The sequence below is a fragment of the Argopecten irradians genome, chromosome 15 (assembly GCF_041381155.1).
Source record: "Argopecten irradians isolate NY chromosome 15, Ai_NY, whole genome shotgun sequence".
Classification (NCBI taxonomy): Eukaryota; Metazoa; Mollusca; class Bivalvia; order Pectinida; family Pectinidae; genus Argopecten; species Argopecten irradians.
The window spans coordinates 25,799,728-25,813,821 of record NC_091148.1 but is presented as its reverse complement, the minus strand read 5'-3'; the positions used below and the strand labels follow the sequence as shown (position 1 = coordinate 25,813,821).

The window sequence follows — 14,094 nt, the reverse complement described above, 5'->3', positions numbered from 1 at the left end:
AGATCACAGGTAAATCTCAGGTAAATCAACTCACCTGGTAGGTGATCAGCAAATCAGTGTATGTATTTGAATTGATCGTTAAATTATCTTATTTTTTTCTTTTTTTACATTGAAATAATAAATTTGTATTATATAAAGACTACAACACTAAAATAACTATACTGAAATTATTGGAGGCGGGATCGTATTTTCATGGCCTCAAATATAAATTTTGCTAATACGTAGATCACTTATATTTTCGCAACATAATAATTGTATCAACTTGTACATACATGTAGATGGTTTACGCCAATAAAAAGGTTTTACATATTTCTTTCTTAAACTATGATAATTAGTACACATTAAAATAAAATGATATTCGTCTTCCATATCTAAATTGCAACCAGGGCAAAATCTTTGTTCCCTAGCAGTATCAGTACATGTATATCTGCCTGTTTCGATGGCAAAATTATGAGCAGATAGACGAAATTTAGATATAACAATACGGTATTTAGGAGGTATATATTTGGTCAAATAGTATTTTATTGTAAAATGATTCACAATATGCTTATATAATATACATTTTGATGGGGAATCCAATAAGCCTCTCAAATGTTGCTGACTCTGATCAACTTGAATTGTATTTGTAGACTTTATTGTCTTAGTATTAAGCTATGCATATTTGTGCTATTTATCAGCGTTTAAAAGTGAAAATATTTAACAGAAATACTATACTACATAATTCCAAGACTTATAGATCTATACTTGACTGTATTTTTTCAGTTTCAAGAATGAGTTTTCTTCCTCTTTAATTATGGGGATTTCTTCTGATTGGACAATATTATGGAGATAAAAATAATGTCATATATGATCTAAAATATCATAAAATGACCCTTTTAAACACTTAGTGGAGGGAGTTCTCTTATAAGTCAAGATGTTTCCTCCCTTTGTTGATTTGTTGATAGGATCAATCACTATTTTCATCTGTTTTCTGTAATATAAGTAAGGCTTTTGATCGAGTATAGCATTTAGGCTTATGGTGTATGGGTAGGGCCCACCTTGATTAGGTCAGTACAGTCAGATATTCCAGGAGTCATTGTACCATCAGGATATAACAACCGCTATTTACCCCAGGGTTACGTTTTACGCGATTGGGGAACAGGTATGAAACATGTGACCATATGTGACCACTCATTCATGAAAAAATACTGCTAGGGACTATTTACATAATGATCAAAATACGAAGACTCACTCACTATCAGCTGAGCAGGGAGTACCGGGTAGTAGGCCTAGGTACGTACAGTAGCGGTCCGGAGCCGCGTGCTCGTTTGAACTGTTCTCTTCACTATAACAAGTTGTATTAACACTCTCCATGCGTCGTAATGTTTACCGAGTCATTTGTTGGGATTGTCGCTGCTCCATTGCCTTTCCTTTCGCATTTTAGGTGAGTCAGTTGGTTGTTTTGGTGGAAACCTTTTGGTTCAAAACTAAGGTAGCCATATTTTGTTTACTACGGAGAGTGGTGGATGTTGCGCATGCGTTAAGGTTGAACTGCACTGATAGCCGGTCGGGAGGACGCATTAGGATTCCCATAATAAATATTAATTTCTTCGCATACAGAGCGATTTTGATGGGAGATTTTTTTTCTATTTCATAAGAAATTATACTGGATATATTAACACCATTTTACCGATTTTAGCCCTTCTTTGCCCGACTATTCGCTTTAATATTCTACTATAATAACACCAGATGGTCCGAATCAAATATCCTTAATTTTCATATTAGACGAGATAATTGACTTAAAATATTGATTCATCCTAGATAATATAAAAATGCATTGAGTATTACTCGACAACATGTTTCCAAAGATCTCAATGATCTCATCTACGAATGGAAACACTAAGTCGATATGCTAAATATCGCCTCCCACGCGACAGTAAAATATATCGTTACTGATTTTATCTGTTTCAGCATGGGTGGCGTTCCTTGTGCTCACAAGTGTCTTCGATGATTCAACACCAGCTACTATCACCACTACTACAACCACTACTACTACTACTGCGCCATAACAAGGTTAAGGACAAACTGATAATTATATGTAACGGTTATGGAGATAGACTGAGATCCTCTATACATGATGTTAATTATAAATGTCGTCTCAAAATAGAAATAAATCTATATATTGTATTACCAGTTTTCTGTGTGAATAAAGACCGTTCTCAAAATCAAGATTTTTTTTATTATCATTACACTTATATGTACTATAAACATAATTATAATGATTTTTGGCAGTTATTTGTATTAAAATGAAGCTTTGAAAGTACTATCATTCTCAAAATGCTAGTAACTTTTGGTGATGAATAACATTTTAAGCTCATCTTAGTTCGTGAGTATGAAAAATACGGCACAAATAACTTTAAGTATCAAACAGTTTATGGAGACGTTTTAATGTAAATATTCCATGTTATAATGTCATCTGAATATTAGGAGTTATGCCCACTACATTTACGGAGCAAAACATAAAGGTTTCTTAAAAACATTAATAACATCAGAAATTATATACCGAATGCCTAAGATGAGATTACAACACCAAACATATGCAAGATTTCCTGCGTAATATACGATAACAGCGGAGAGTCATTTCGCTGTTTTGCCGTCTGGGGCAGTGCTATTCACAACTACCGCGCAGTATTTAGGACGACGGCGGGAAACAAAAGACGACCCGCGTTATGAAAATTAACATTTAATTTATTTTAATCAAATTGTTCATAAGGTGGATTATAGTGTAATATCAACGGTAAGTAAGTAACTTTACTTTTGCGAAAAAGCCGTTTCGAAAAAGTAATGGGCATTTAAAGGCCCACTACCTTTCCGAAACGGCTTTTAATTTTCAAATTGGGAATGTAAAACTAGATCGGTAATTTTGTAGAGTCGCAAAAGTTATTAACTTACCGTCAATACTACATGTATCACCACCTTCTGAACAATTTGATTAAAATAAATTTAAATGTTAATTTTCATAACGCGGGTCGTCTTATGTTTCCCGCCGTCGTCCTAAATACCGCGCGGTAGTTGACTATCATTGCGTCAGACGGCAAAACAGCGAAATTACTCTCCACTGTTATCATATATTACGCAGGAAATCTTGCACATGTTTGGTGTTGTAACCTCATCTTAGGCCATCGGTATATATTTTCTGATGTTTTAAATGTTTTTAAGAAACCTTCATATTTTGCTCTGGAAAGGTAGTGAGCCTTTAAGTGCATTTCCAAAAATCTGTATGTTATGCAGTACGTTTGAGCATTAGTCTGGAGAAGTCTCGTTCAGCTCTCGCCAGAGGAAAGTTATTTATAGATAGTAACTAGTTGTGTGAATGGTGTTCACTGAAGTGTGACATGTTGATGTTGATATTTATCAGAGGTGGTTAACAAGTCGACCATTTAGACATTATATGTTTATGCAGTACTGTGTTTATGTGAGTGAACGCAGTGATAAACATACGTTAATTGTACAGCAGGTATATTTTATACAAAAGTGTACTGTACATGACATGTAAAGGTGTGGACACACATGCACAGACAAACTATCGATTATTGAAATACATAAACTAAACATACATATAGCAGTGAACGTGTAATGTGGATACAGGAAGTAGTGAACATGTAATGTGGATACAGGAAGTAGTGAACATGTAATGTGGATACAGGAAGTAGTGAACATGTAATGCGGATACAGGAAGTATTGAACATGTAATGTGGATACAGGAAGTAGTGAACATGTAATGTGGATACAGGAAGTAGTGAACATATAATGTGGATACAGGAAGTAGTGAACATGTAATGTGGATACAGGAAGTAATGAACATGTAATGTGGATACAGGAAGTAGTGAACATATAATGTGGATACAGGAAGTAGTGAACATGTAATATGGATACAGGAAGTAATGAGCAAATAATGTGGATACAGAAAGTAGTGATCATGTAATGTGGATACAGGAAGTAGTGAACATGTAATATGGATACAGGAAGTAATGAGCAAATAATGTGGATACAGGAAGTAGTGAACATGTAATGCGGATACAGGAAGTAGTGAACATGTAATGCGGATACAGGAAGTAGTGGGCATATAATGTGGATACAGAAAGTAGTGAACATGTAACGTGGATACAGGAAGTAGTGAACATATAATGGGGATACAGGAAGCAGTGAACATGTAATGTGGATACAGGAAGTAATGAGCAGATAATGTGGATACGGGAAGTAGTGAACATGTAATGTGAATACAGGAAGTAGTGAACATGTAATGTGGATACATGTTTTTTTTATATAGGCAGAAAAAGAAACGTGAAATGTCCACCTAAGGAAACATGAGACTTAGATGCATGACAAAATTAAACAATAACAAGAAAATGCAGTTGTAACTTAAGTTGTAAAATATTACAGTAACTGAAGTACCGACCATACCTGATCCACACTAATAGGTAGGTCCACTTCGTTAAGTGCAATGTTTTCTCGTATCTATTGATTCCCCTGGTGGTATAGGTAATTTCCCCTTCTGTCAACTGCTCTCTATCTCTGCTGTAGGAAGTCAGAAAAAATACAATAAAACAAAAGCCAGGTTCTCTAAAAGAGTAAATGTCCTCTGTTATTAATTATTAAGGATTGACTTGAATATGTTTTAGGTTATGTAGATATAGCACAAATCTCCCAGTGTACTCTAAATAGGCCGTGAAGAAATCGGAAATTAAACTTCGCGAATTTATTTCGTTAACGAAATCGCGAAACTATACCAAGCGAAAAATACAATAAAACAAAAGCCAGGTTCTCTAAAAGAGTAAATGTCCTCTGTTATTAATTATTAAGGATTGACTTGAATATGTTTTAGGTTATGTAGATATAGCACAAATCTCCCGGTGTACTCTAAATAGGCCGTGAAGAAATCGGAAATTAAACTTCGCGAATTCATTTCGTTAACGAAATCGCGAAACTATACCAAGCGAATTTAAAACGCTATACTTTACATAAACTACGCGTACATAGGACATAAACCAATTTCATCTTTCATTAGTTTTCCCAAATCTTGGACTTTGTGCATAAAAGCCATGGGCCCTATTCCCAAAATAGTAGGAAAACGCCCCTCAATAAACTGGATGTCGATGTAATTCTAACTCACATCCTGTCTGCTTATCAAGAGTTGTTATCTCATTAGAAAGACGATGAGCTCAATGTCTCGTAATGATATTCACTCATTATCTATTCCAGGTTTACATATGGCGGGGAACGATGAGGAGCCTCCGGAAGCGAGTTTGGCCATCAGTAACATTCTGGATACTTATGGGTTCAGCAGTGAATTAAGACGGATGAAACGAACGTTATGTTCAATAAAAAATCTGTACATAGATATCTATAACATCGTCGTCGATCTGCCATCATTGGGTGTAGAAGAAAGACTGATAGGGAGCCTAGGAGAAGGACTGATGGAGTTAGCCATGATTAGTGGAACGCCATGTGACGGGGATGTGATGAAAATTCTGAATAAAACTGCAGCGTATGAAGACAACAATGCTGTCACTGTTCCCCATGGACACTGGCAGTTCCAGATGAAGCCATGCGAGAAAAACATTGGCTATGTTAAACTAACGGTTGTCAAGGAGGGATCTATATTTACACCTCTTTCATCCACTTCTAACTCTTGTTACTACGAATATGATGAAGACAAACATGTTTACTATCTATCAAATGGGATCCCAGCCTCTTTGAATAATTTTGGAGGGAATTTAAATATTTTTGAACAGTATAATCAAAACATGCAATTATCCGGTGTGTGGAATGAACAAATCGTGACAGGACCGTCACTTTCGCGCGTCTCTACTACGGAAGTGAAACCAGGAACTTTTGCTATCGATAAGGTAGATAGTGTTATATCTATTCCGTGTCCCAAGTGGCCTGCTGTCGCAGAAGAATGGATCGAACGGAAGCGCAACTATGGCTGGCCCTCCAATGATTTTATAACAGAACATGTGAAGCGAGGATGTTACGTAGTCCCGGTCGGGTGTAAAGAATGTAGGAAGACTTACCTGGACTGGAGACTGTCGTTTGTGCTGGTGGAACAGGCGTTAGTTTGGGATTTTAATGCAACACAGGTAAAATGTCTGCTGTTACTGAAACATCTGAAAAAGCTCGTGTTTGAGAAAGAAATAGGAGACATAATATCCTCCTACATCCTAAAGACTATTGTTTTCTGGGTGATAGAGGAAACTCCCCCCGCCCTTTGGGTCCCTCATCGACTCCTCACAGCAATACATCTGTGTCTAGATAGGTTGGTTGCAGCTGTGCGGAACGACTTTTGTCCTCATTTTTTCATCCGCATTTGCAATCTCCTCGCTAAGAGGTATACCGCAGCAGAAAAATCCAAAGTTCTGCAACTGTGTCAATATGCACGAACGAACACCCTGAAACTGTTTTGGGAAAACCCTCCATTTAGTGGGGCCCTCCAATCGAGGAGTGTGGAGGAGATAGCATCAACTTCGAGGGATTTCAGTGTTCTTGAGTCGAAAGTGCAAAAACTTCAATCTGTGGTTGCTGCAAGTATGAATCACTTAATGAGTAAACAAATGAGATTTTCAATGTCGTGTCTGCAGTCACTACAAAGTACAACAGAATATTGTAACACATTATCAGATAAAATAAGGAACGTTTGCCTGAAACATAATATGGAACTGAAAGACATGGAGAACATTAGTGCTGAAGTGGAACGAATGAGGAGACGACTTTTGTGGACAAACAACAATCTATGTGGAGAAAATACGGCCAACATTAAGTACATCACAGTACCGCAGAACACTTTAACAAAATATGAAGCTCTCATGGAAAATATCACCATTTGTCATTTGAATGCAGCCTCTGGAAATTTCCGTCTTACCTACGACATGTTAAGAACGCTGATCTCAACAATGCAGCAGGTACCGTACGTTCGGTTCCAATTCCCTCTTAATTCTTTTATAACTGGAAATAATACCGCAATCATGTTAGACTTCCTTCTTAAAAGTGGAAATTCTGTTCTAAAAGGAAACGATTCATACACGCTACATCTCTCAGACTTGTTATTTTTACGATTTGAATACAACTGCCTTCCTCCACCCATACAAATGGAAATGCAGCCAAGCAGGAGACAAAACGGACCTTTAGACCTTTCTTCCGGAATGCAGCAGACAGTTGCCATAGATCCTGTCGTGTACGCATGCTTCCTCAAGTTCTGGTGTTGTATGAAACTGGAGCGGAACATAGATATGTTGAAGGCACGTGACGACATGGTGTGGTGCTGTAGGCTTCCGGACATCACAAACAAGGCTGTGGCATTTAACCTGCTCGGGTACTGCCATCAACAATTGGAGGAGTACGAGGCTGCCTTTGGGGCCTTTTGTACGGCGTGGAACCAACGTCCACACAGTGACGCCACGCTTGTTCACATCTTCGCTTTAGTCCATAGTACGATTAGGCGAGAGCTCAACGAGACCTGCCCGGACTAAGTATCAAACTCTAACGTTTACTGATTAGTTCTATGTCTTCAACTGACTGTCATCATTTGTATCCCAAATTCCATCATATATGTTAACTCTTCCGCTTTATGTGGATACCTAATGTGTCCTCGACCTATCCAATGGATACCAAATTGATTTAAAAGAATCTGGCGCTTTCTACATCTTTCGAATTCCCTAATTGATCAGCAATGCAATACAAGTAGCTTTGTACAAATATCATTGGGAGAAATTAACAGCTTTAATTCATTTTCAAAACTTTAAAAATGATGTGTACAGTAAGTGAATGTTAAAATGTAAATTAATACTACACAAGTTAGTATTATATCAACTACTGTAGCTTATCTTGATTACAGGAGTTGCATTTAACGCATACATGTAATCTTACCAATTGGAAAGATTTGCTATTTATTAAATATGAATTTTATCTGTATTATGCCCGTGATAACACATATTCAAATGTAGTTTTTTTGTGTTTTGATTCTATCAATTAAGTTTGACGGTAAACCTCTTAAATAAATAACTCCTGTGTACTAATTAGCTCTGTTTCATAGTTTTACCTTCATCTGTTACGCGGCCGACCTCTCCTCATTCTTTGAAGATTTTTTTTCTGTTCGGTCTTGATGTAAATCTTTGGTTTCCCCACCTGTCTCCTTTCCCGTGCAGACTATGCTGAATGACAAGATGTGAAAATTATGTATTCTTGGCAGTCTGGAGTTCAAATTAGAGTCACAATGTAAAGCGAATGTCTGGATATTCTGTTGCATTTTCGTTGCTATTCGAAGGGTCTCACAGCTGTCAACTAGCACAGACTTATCATTGAAGACAGGGATCTTAGCTCTGCCTCAGTGTTGCTTATTCTCAGTCTACATCGAAAAGAGTGACCTCCAGGCGAGTGTTTGTGTTTTGCAACTGGCTTCAGTTGTACGACAGGAGTACAAGGTCACTGGAGACGTTGAGCACATTTTGATGTTTCACAAATGTCAACTACATATACTATGCATGAACTGGTGACTTTCAACTAGTGAATAACTTAGGGAGTTAGGTACGTAGTGAGGGGGAGTACCAGTTACAAACTCAGATTGAGGGGGAGGAGTGGGCTAGTGACCGGCAGATCAGTTACAAACTCAGATTGAGGGGGTGGGTGGGCTAGTGAACGCCAGATCAGTTACAAACTCAGATTGAGGGGGAGGAGTGGGCTAGTGATCGGCAGTACCAGTTACAAACTCAGATTGAGGGGGAGGGGTGGCTAGTGACCGGCAGATCAGTTACAAACTCAGATTGAGGGGGGGGGGGGGGGGGGGGGGGGGGGGGGCTAGTGAACGCCAGATCAGTTACAAACTCAGATTGAGGGGGAGGGGTGGCTAGTGAACGCCAGATCAGTTACAAACTCAGATTGTAGGGGGAGGGGTGGGCTAGTGAACGCCAGATCAGTTACAAACTCAGATTGAGGGGGAGGGGGGCTAGTGAACGCCAGATCAGTTACAAACTCAGATTGAGGGGGAGGAGTGGGCTAGTGATCGGCAGTACCAGTTACAAACTCAGATTGAGGGGGAGGGGTGGCTAGTGACCGGCAGATCAGTTACAAACTCAGATTGAGGGGGGGGGAGGGGGGGGGGGCTAGTGAACGCCAGATCAGTTACAAACTCAGATTGAGGGGGAGGGGTGGCTAGTGAACGCCAGATCAGTTACAAACTCAGATTGAGGGGGAGGGGTTGGCTAGTGAACGCCAGATCAGTTACAAACTCAGATTGAGAGGGAGGGGGGCTAGTGAACGCCAGATCAGTTACAAACTCAGATTGAGGGGGAGGAGTGGGCTAGTGATCGGCAGTACCAGTTACAAACTCAGATTGAGGGGGAGGAGTGGGCTAGTGACCGGCAGATCAGTTACAAACTCAGATTGAGGGGGGGGGGGGGGGGCTTGTGAACGCCAGATCAGTTACAAACTCAGATTGAGGGGGAGGGGTGGCTAGTGACCGGCAGTACCAGTTACAAACTCAGATTGAGGGGGAGGAGTGGGCTAGTGACCGGCAGATCAGTTACAAACTCAGATTGAGGGGGAGGAGTGGGCTAGTGAACGCCAGATCAGTTACAAACTCAGATTGAGGGGGAGGAGTGGGCTAGTGACCGGCAGATCAGTTACAAACTCAGATTGAGGAGGGGGGAGGGGTGGGCTAGTGAACGCCGGATCAGTTACAAACTCAGATTGAGAGGGGGGGGCTAGTGAACGCCAGATCAGTTACAAACTCAGATTGAGGGTGTAGGGATGGGTTAGTGAACGCCAGATCAGTTACAAACTCAGATTGAGGGGGAGGAGTGGGCTAGTGATCGGCAGTAACCAGTTACAAACTCAGATTGAGGGGGAGGGGTGGCTAGTGACCGGCAGATCAGTTACAAACTCAGATTGAGGGGGGGGAGGGGGGGGGGGGGGGGCTAGTGAACGCCAGATCAGTTACAAACTCAGATTGAGGGGGAGGGGTGGCTAGTGAACGCCAGATCAGTTACAAACTCAGATTGAGGGGGAGGAGTGGGCTAGTGATCGGCAGTACCAGTTACAAACTCAGATTGAGGGGGAGGAGTGGGCTAGTGACCGGCAGATCAGTTACAAACTCAGATTGAGGGGGGGGGGGCTTGTGAACGCCAGATCAGTTACAAACTCAGATTGAGGGGGAGGGGTGGCTAGTGACCGCAGTACCAGTTACAAACTCAGATTGAGGGGGAGGAGTGGGCTAGTGACCGGCAGATCAGTTACAAACTCAGATTGAGGGGGAGGAGTGGGCTAGTGAACGCCAGATCAGTTACAAACTCAGATTGAGGGGGAGGAGTGGGCTAGTGACCGGCAGATCAGTTACAAACTCAGATTGAGGAGGGGGGAGGGTGGGCTAGTGAACGCCGGATCAGTTACAAACTCAGATTGAGAGGGGGGGGCTAGTGAACGCCAGATCAGTTACAAACTCAGATTGAGGGTGTAGGGATGGGTTATTGAACGCCAGATCAGTTACAAACTCAGATTGAGGGGGAGGAGTGGGCTAGTGATCGGCAGTACCAGTTACAAACTCAGATTGAGGGGGAGGGGTGGCTAGTGACCGGCAGATCAGTTACAAACTCAGATTGAGGGGGGGAGGGGGGGGGGGGGCTAGTGAACGCCAGATCAGTTACAAACTCAGATTGAGGGGGAGGGGTGGCTAGTGAACGCCAGATCAGTTACAAACTCAGATTGAGGGGGAGGGGTTGGCTAGTGAACGCCAGATCAGTTACAAACTCAGATTGAGAGGGAGGGGGGCTAGTGAACGCCAGATCAGTTACAAACTCAGATTGAGGGGGAGGAGTGGGCTAGTGATCGGCAGTACCAGTTACAAACTCAGATTGAGGGGGAGGAGTGGGCTAGTGACCGGCAGATCAGTTACAAACTCAGATTGAGGGGGGGGGGGCTTGTGAACGCCAGATCAGTTACAAACTCAGATTGAGGGGGAGGGGTGGCTAGTGACCGGCAGTACCAGTTACAAACTCAGATTGAGGGGGAGGAGTGGGCTAGTGACCGGCAGATCAGTTACAAACTCAGATTGAGGGGGAGGAGTGGGCTAGTGAACGCCAGATCAGTTACAAACTCAGATTGAGGGGGAGGAGTGGGCTAGTGATCGGCAGTACCAGTTACAAACTCAGATTGAGGGGGAGGAGTGGGCTAGTGACCGGCAGATCAGTTACAAACTCAGATTGAGGGGGGGGGGGCTTGTGAACGCCAGATCAGTTACAAACTCAGATTGAGGGGGAGGGGTGGCTAGTGACCGGCAGTACCAGTTACAAACTCAGATTGAGGGGGAGGAGTGGGCTAGTGACCGGCAGATCAGTTACAAACTCAGATTGAGGGGGAGGAGTGGGCTAGTGAACGCCAGATCAGTTACAAACTCAGATTGAGGGGGAGGAGTGGGCTAGTGACCGGCGGATCAGTTACAAACTCAGATTGAGAGGGGGGGGCTAGTGAACGCCAGATCAGTTACAAACTCAGATTGAGGGTGTAGGGATGGGTTAGTGAACGCCAGATCAGTTACAAACTCAGATTGAGGGGGAGGAGTGGGCAAGTGACCGGCAGATCAGTTACAAACTCGGATTGAGGGGGAGGAGTGGGCTAGTGAACGCCAGATCAGACCATTTACCAATCTCAAAGATGTCGGCGTTGCAATTGACCACCTTTCAAAATTAACTCGTGCCCTGGTAGGTATATCTAATCAGAGGTGTTATCTTCCCTGAAACCCCATAGTACCTCGGCACTTTCCATGGTATTTCTATGTCCATATGATCAAATATCCTTTTGTATTCCAATTATTTAGCAAAGAGGAATTCCGCTCAACTATGATTCTGGCATGTCCTTACTGGATCTCATCCGAGGGATCTGTCCAATTTTGCAGTGCAATTCCTCTTTCATTCTCCCCAGTGGAGTGAACTCATTACTTCGCTTGGTACTGACAAGGCCATGGTCCGTCGATTGGTGCTAAGCAATTTCTTATTTCTGCTTTCTTTCGAAGCTCGATGACAATGCCTTCCAGAAGGCGCTTTCCGTCTAAATCTTGCTGAAGTTTTTGTCCATCATATTAATGGTCGTCCATACCGCTCTCACGGTTTTATCATTATCCTTACAGGCACTGCAGCTTTTCCATTTCTCATGAGGGTGTTTCCAATCTCTTTATTTCTAGATCTTGTCACAGTTATTAGCCAGAAGAATCCAAGCTTGTGGAATGTTAAGGCGTTTCTGGGCCAAGGAGGCATACACTAGTAGTTCAATGACATGTTCGGTAACTGTTCCTCTGTATTCCCACTGCTTTGTCAACATCCTCGATAATCCCTGGATAATCCGTTTCATGGCCAAGTAGGCATATACTATTAGTTCAATGACATGTTCGGTAGCTGTTCCTCAGTGTATTCTATCCCCTCTGCTTTGTCTACATCTTCAATAATCCCTGGATAATCCAGGGATTACGAGGATGCTTTGTCTATTGGCTGACCTTGACTGAAGTAGTCTTAATAATTTTAGCATATTTGACCCTGTGATCTTGAACAAGGTTTGAGTTCCATCTCCATTTAATGGATTGGAACCTGGATGGAACCTATGGGGAGATCACTGATATATCAAAGGTGACACATAAACAAAGTCCCGTCATAAGTTCATAGTCTTTATATAGATACATGAATAAACAACTCCCAGTATAGCAATGAATCAACATCGATATTATAAATAATATCAATCATCTACTCTCATTATATCAGGCATTCCTCACTTTAATGTAAATCAACTAATTATCACAATATTGACTAATTGGATTGTACCCTGTACATTACTCTATCTATGCTCAGGTCTCAATCACAGATAAAATACAACGTAATTACCTCGCATCCCTCACATTATAATCACACTTTACATAACATTTATAGCAATTATAGTAATCTTTTATAGATAATTAACACTATCTATCATACACAACAAGTTTATACAGATATAATGAACATATGTTCTTTCTGACATTGTCTAAGACCCACAGTTGAATGCATTATGCTACGTTTATCATAATGATGTGGAATTTATTAGTATAATGTCATATTAACAGTCAGGATCATGTAAGGATGTGCCAGGTTTATCGGTGGAGGAAAGCCGGAGTACCCGGAAAAAACCCACTGACCAGCACTCAGTAACTGCCAACTGTGCAAATGGGATTTGATCTCGCTACCTACAGATGGAGGGCTTGTGGTAATATGTTGAGATCTCCTAACCACTCTGCCACCCCTGCCCGCATAATGACAAGTATAGCATAGCATAGCATAATGCAATCAACCATGGGTCTCTGACAATGTCTTTCTGGATAGTATCTAAAAATGTGCACAAAATTATAAATTATATTCCAAAGCAATAATAATCATTTAAAAGTATAATATCTTTCTTTCCATGGTTCTATCCTATTGCATTACATGTTATGAGGATTTGATTACATGTACAGCTCTGAATAGCCAATCAATATTCATAGATTTGAAGGATATCAACCACATACAATATTTGTAGGTATACTTTTACATTGACAGAAAGTTACACCTGGACTACAGACTAGTTTTAGACTCCACAAATCAATTAATTACAGATGAATATGCTTCATGGTGAAGTTAAACCAGAGGAAATAAAGTACAATGGTTATAGTCTTTAAAGACGCCATTTGGTTGCCATGATTACCACATAAAACATCAAAATGAAAATAGAACTCTAATATAGGCTCGGGAGGTATTTCCACTTCTCAATCACTTAAGCACAATATAAAGGAATAAGTTATCTATTAGTGGGTTATCTCCCCTCTCTGGAAAAGGAGAGCTTACACATCAAAATCTTATGTGTTTTCTCCCATTAGAATGTACCCAAATTTGTAATTTTATCCTGTTCCTATAATTTATTTATATAACATTTCTTTCAAAATTTTACAATTTAATGTATTACAATAGCCAGATATGTTATTATCTAATTAACTTTATATAATTGTTCCTCTTAGCTCTAAAAAAAATACACTGAGATAATCAAAGAGTTTTTCCCATAAAGCCATTC

At 40.8% G+C, this 14,094-nt stretch overlaps 1 protein-coding gene across 1 annotated transcript; it reads left to right on the top strand.

Annotated features, from left to right (window-relative positions):
• The first annotated feature begins 3,334 nt into the window (after window positions 1–3,334).
• On the top strand, window positions 3,335–8,735 carry LOC138308964 (uncharacterized). The gene is made up of 2 exons (XM_069250029.1): window positions 3,335–4,460; window positions 5,242–8,735. The coding sequence occupies exon 2, from the start codon at window positions 5,250–5,252 to the stop codon at window positions 7,506–7,508; it is 2,259 nt and encodes a 752-aa protein (XP_069106130.1). The 5' UTR covers window positions 3,335–4,460; window positions 5,242–5,249; the 3' UTR covers window positions 7,509–8,735.
• Window positions 8,736–14,094: the final 5,359 nt, after the last annotated feature.

Coding starts and splice junctions, on each gene's coding strand:
- LOC138308964 (XM_069250029.1), top strand. CDS start 5,250: ATGGCGGGGAACGATGAGGAGCCTCCGGAAGCGAGTTTGGCCATCAGT.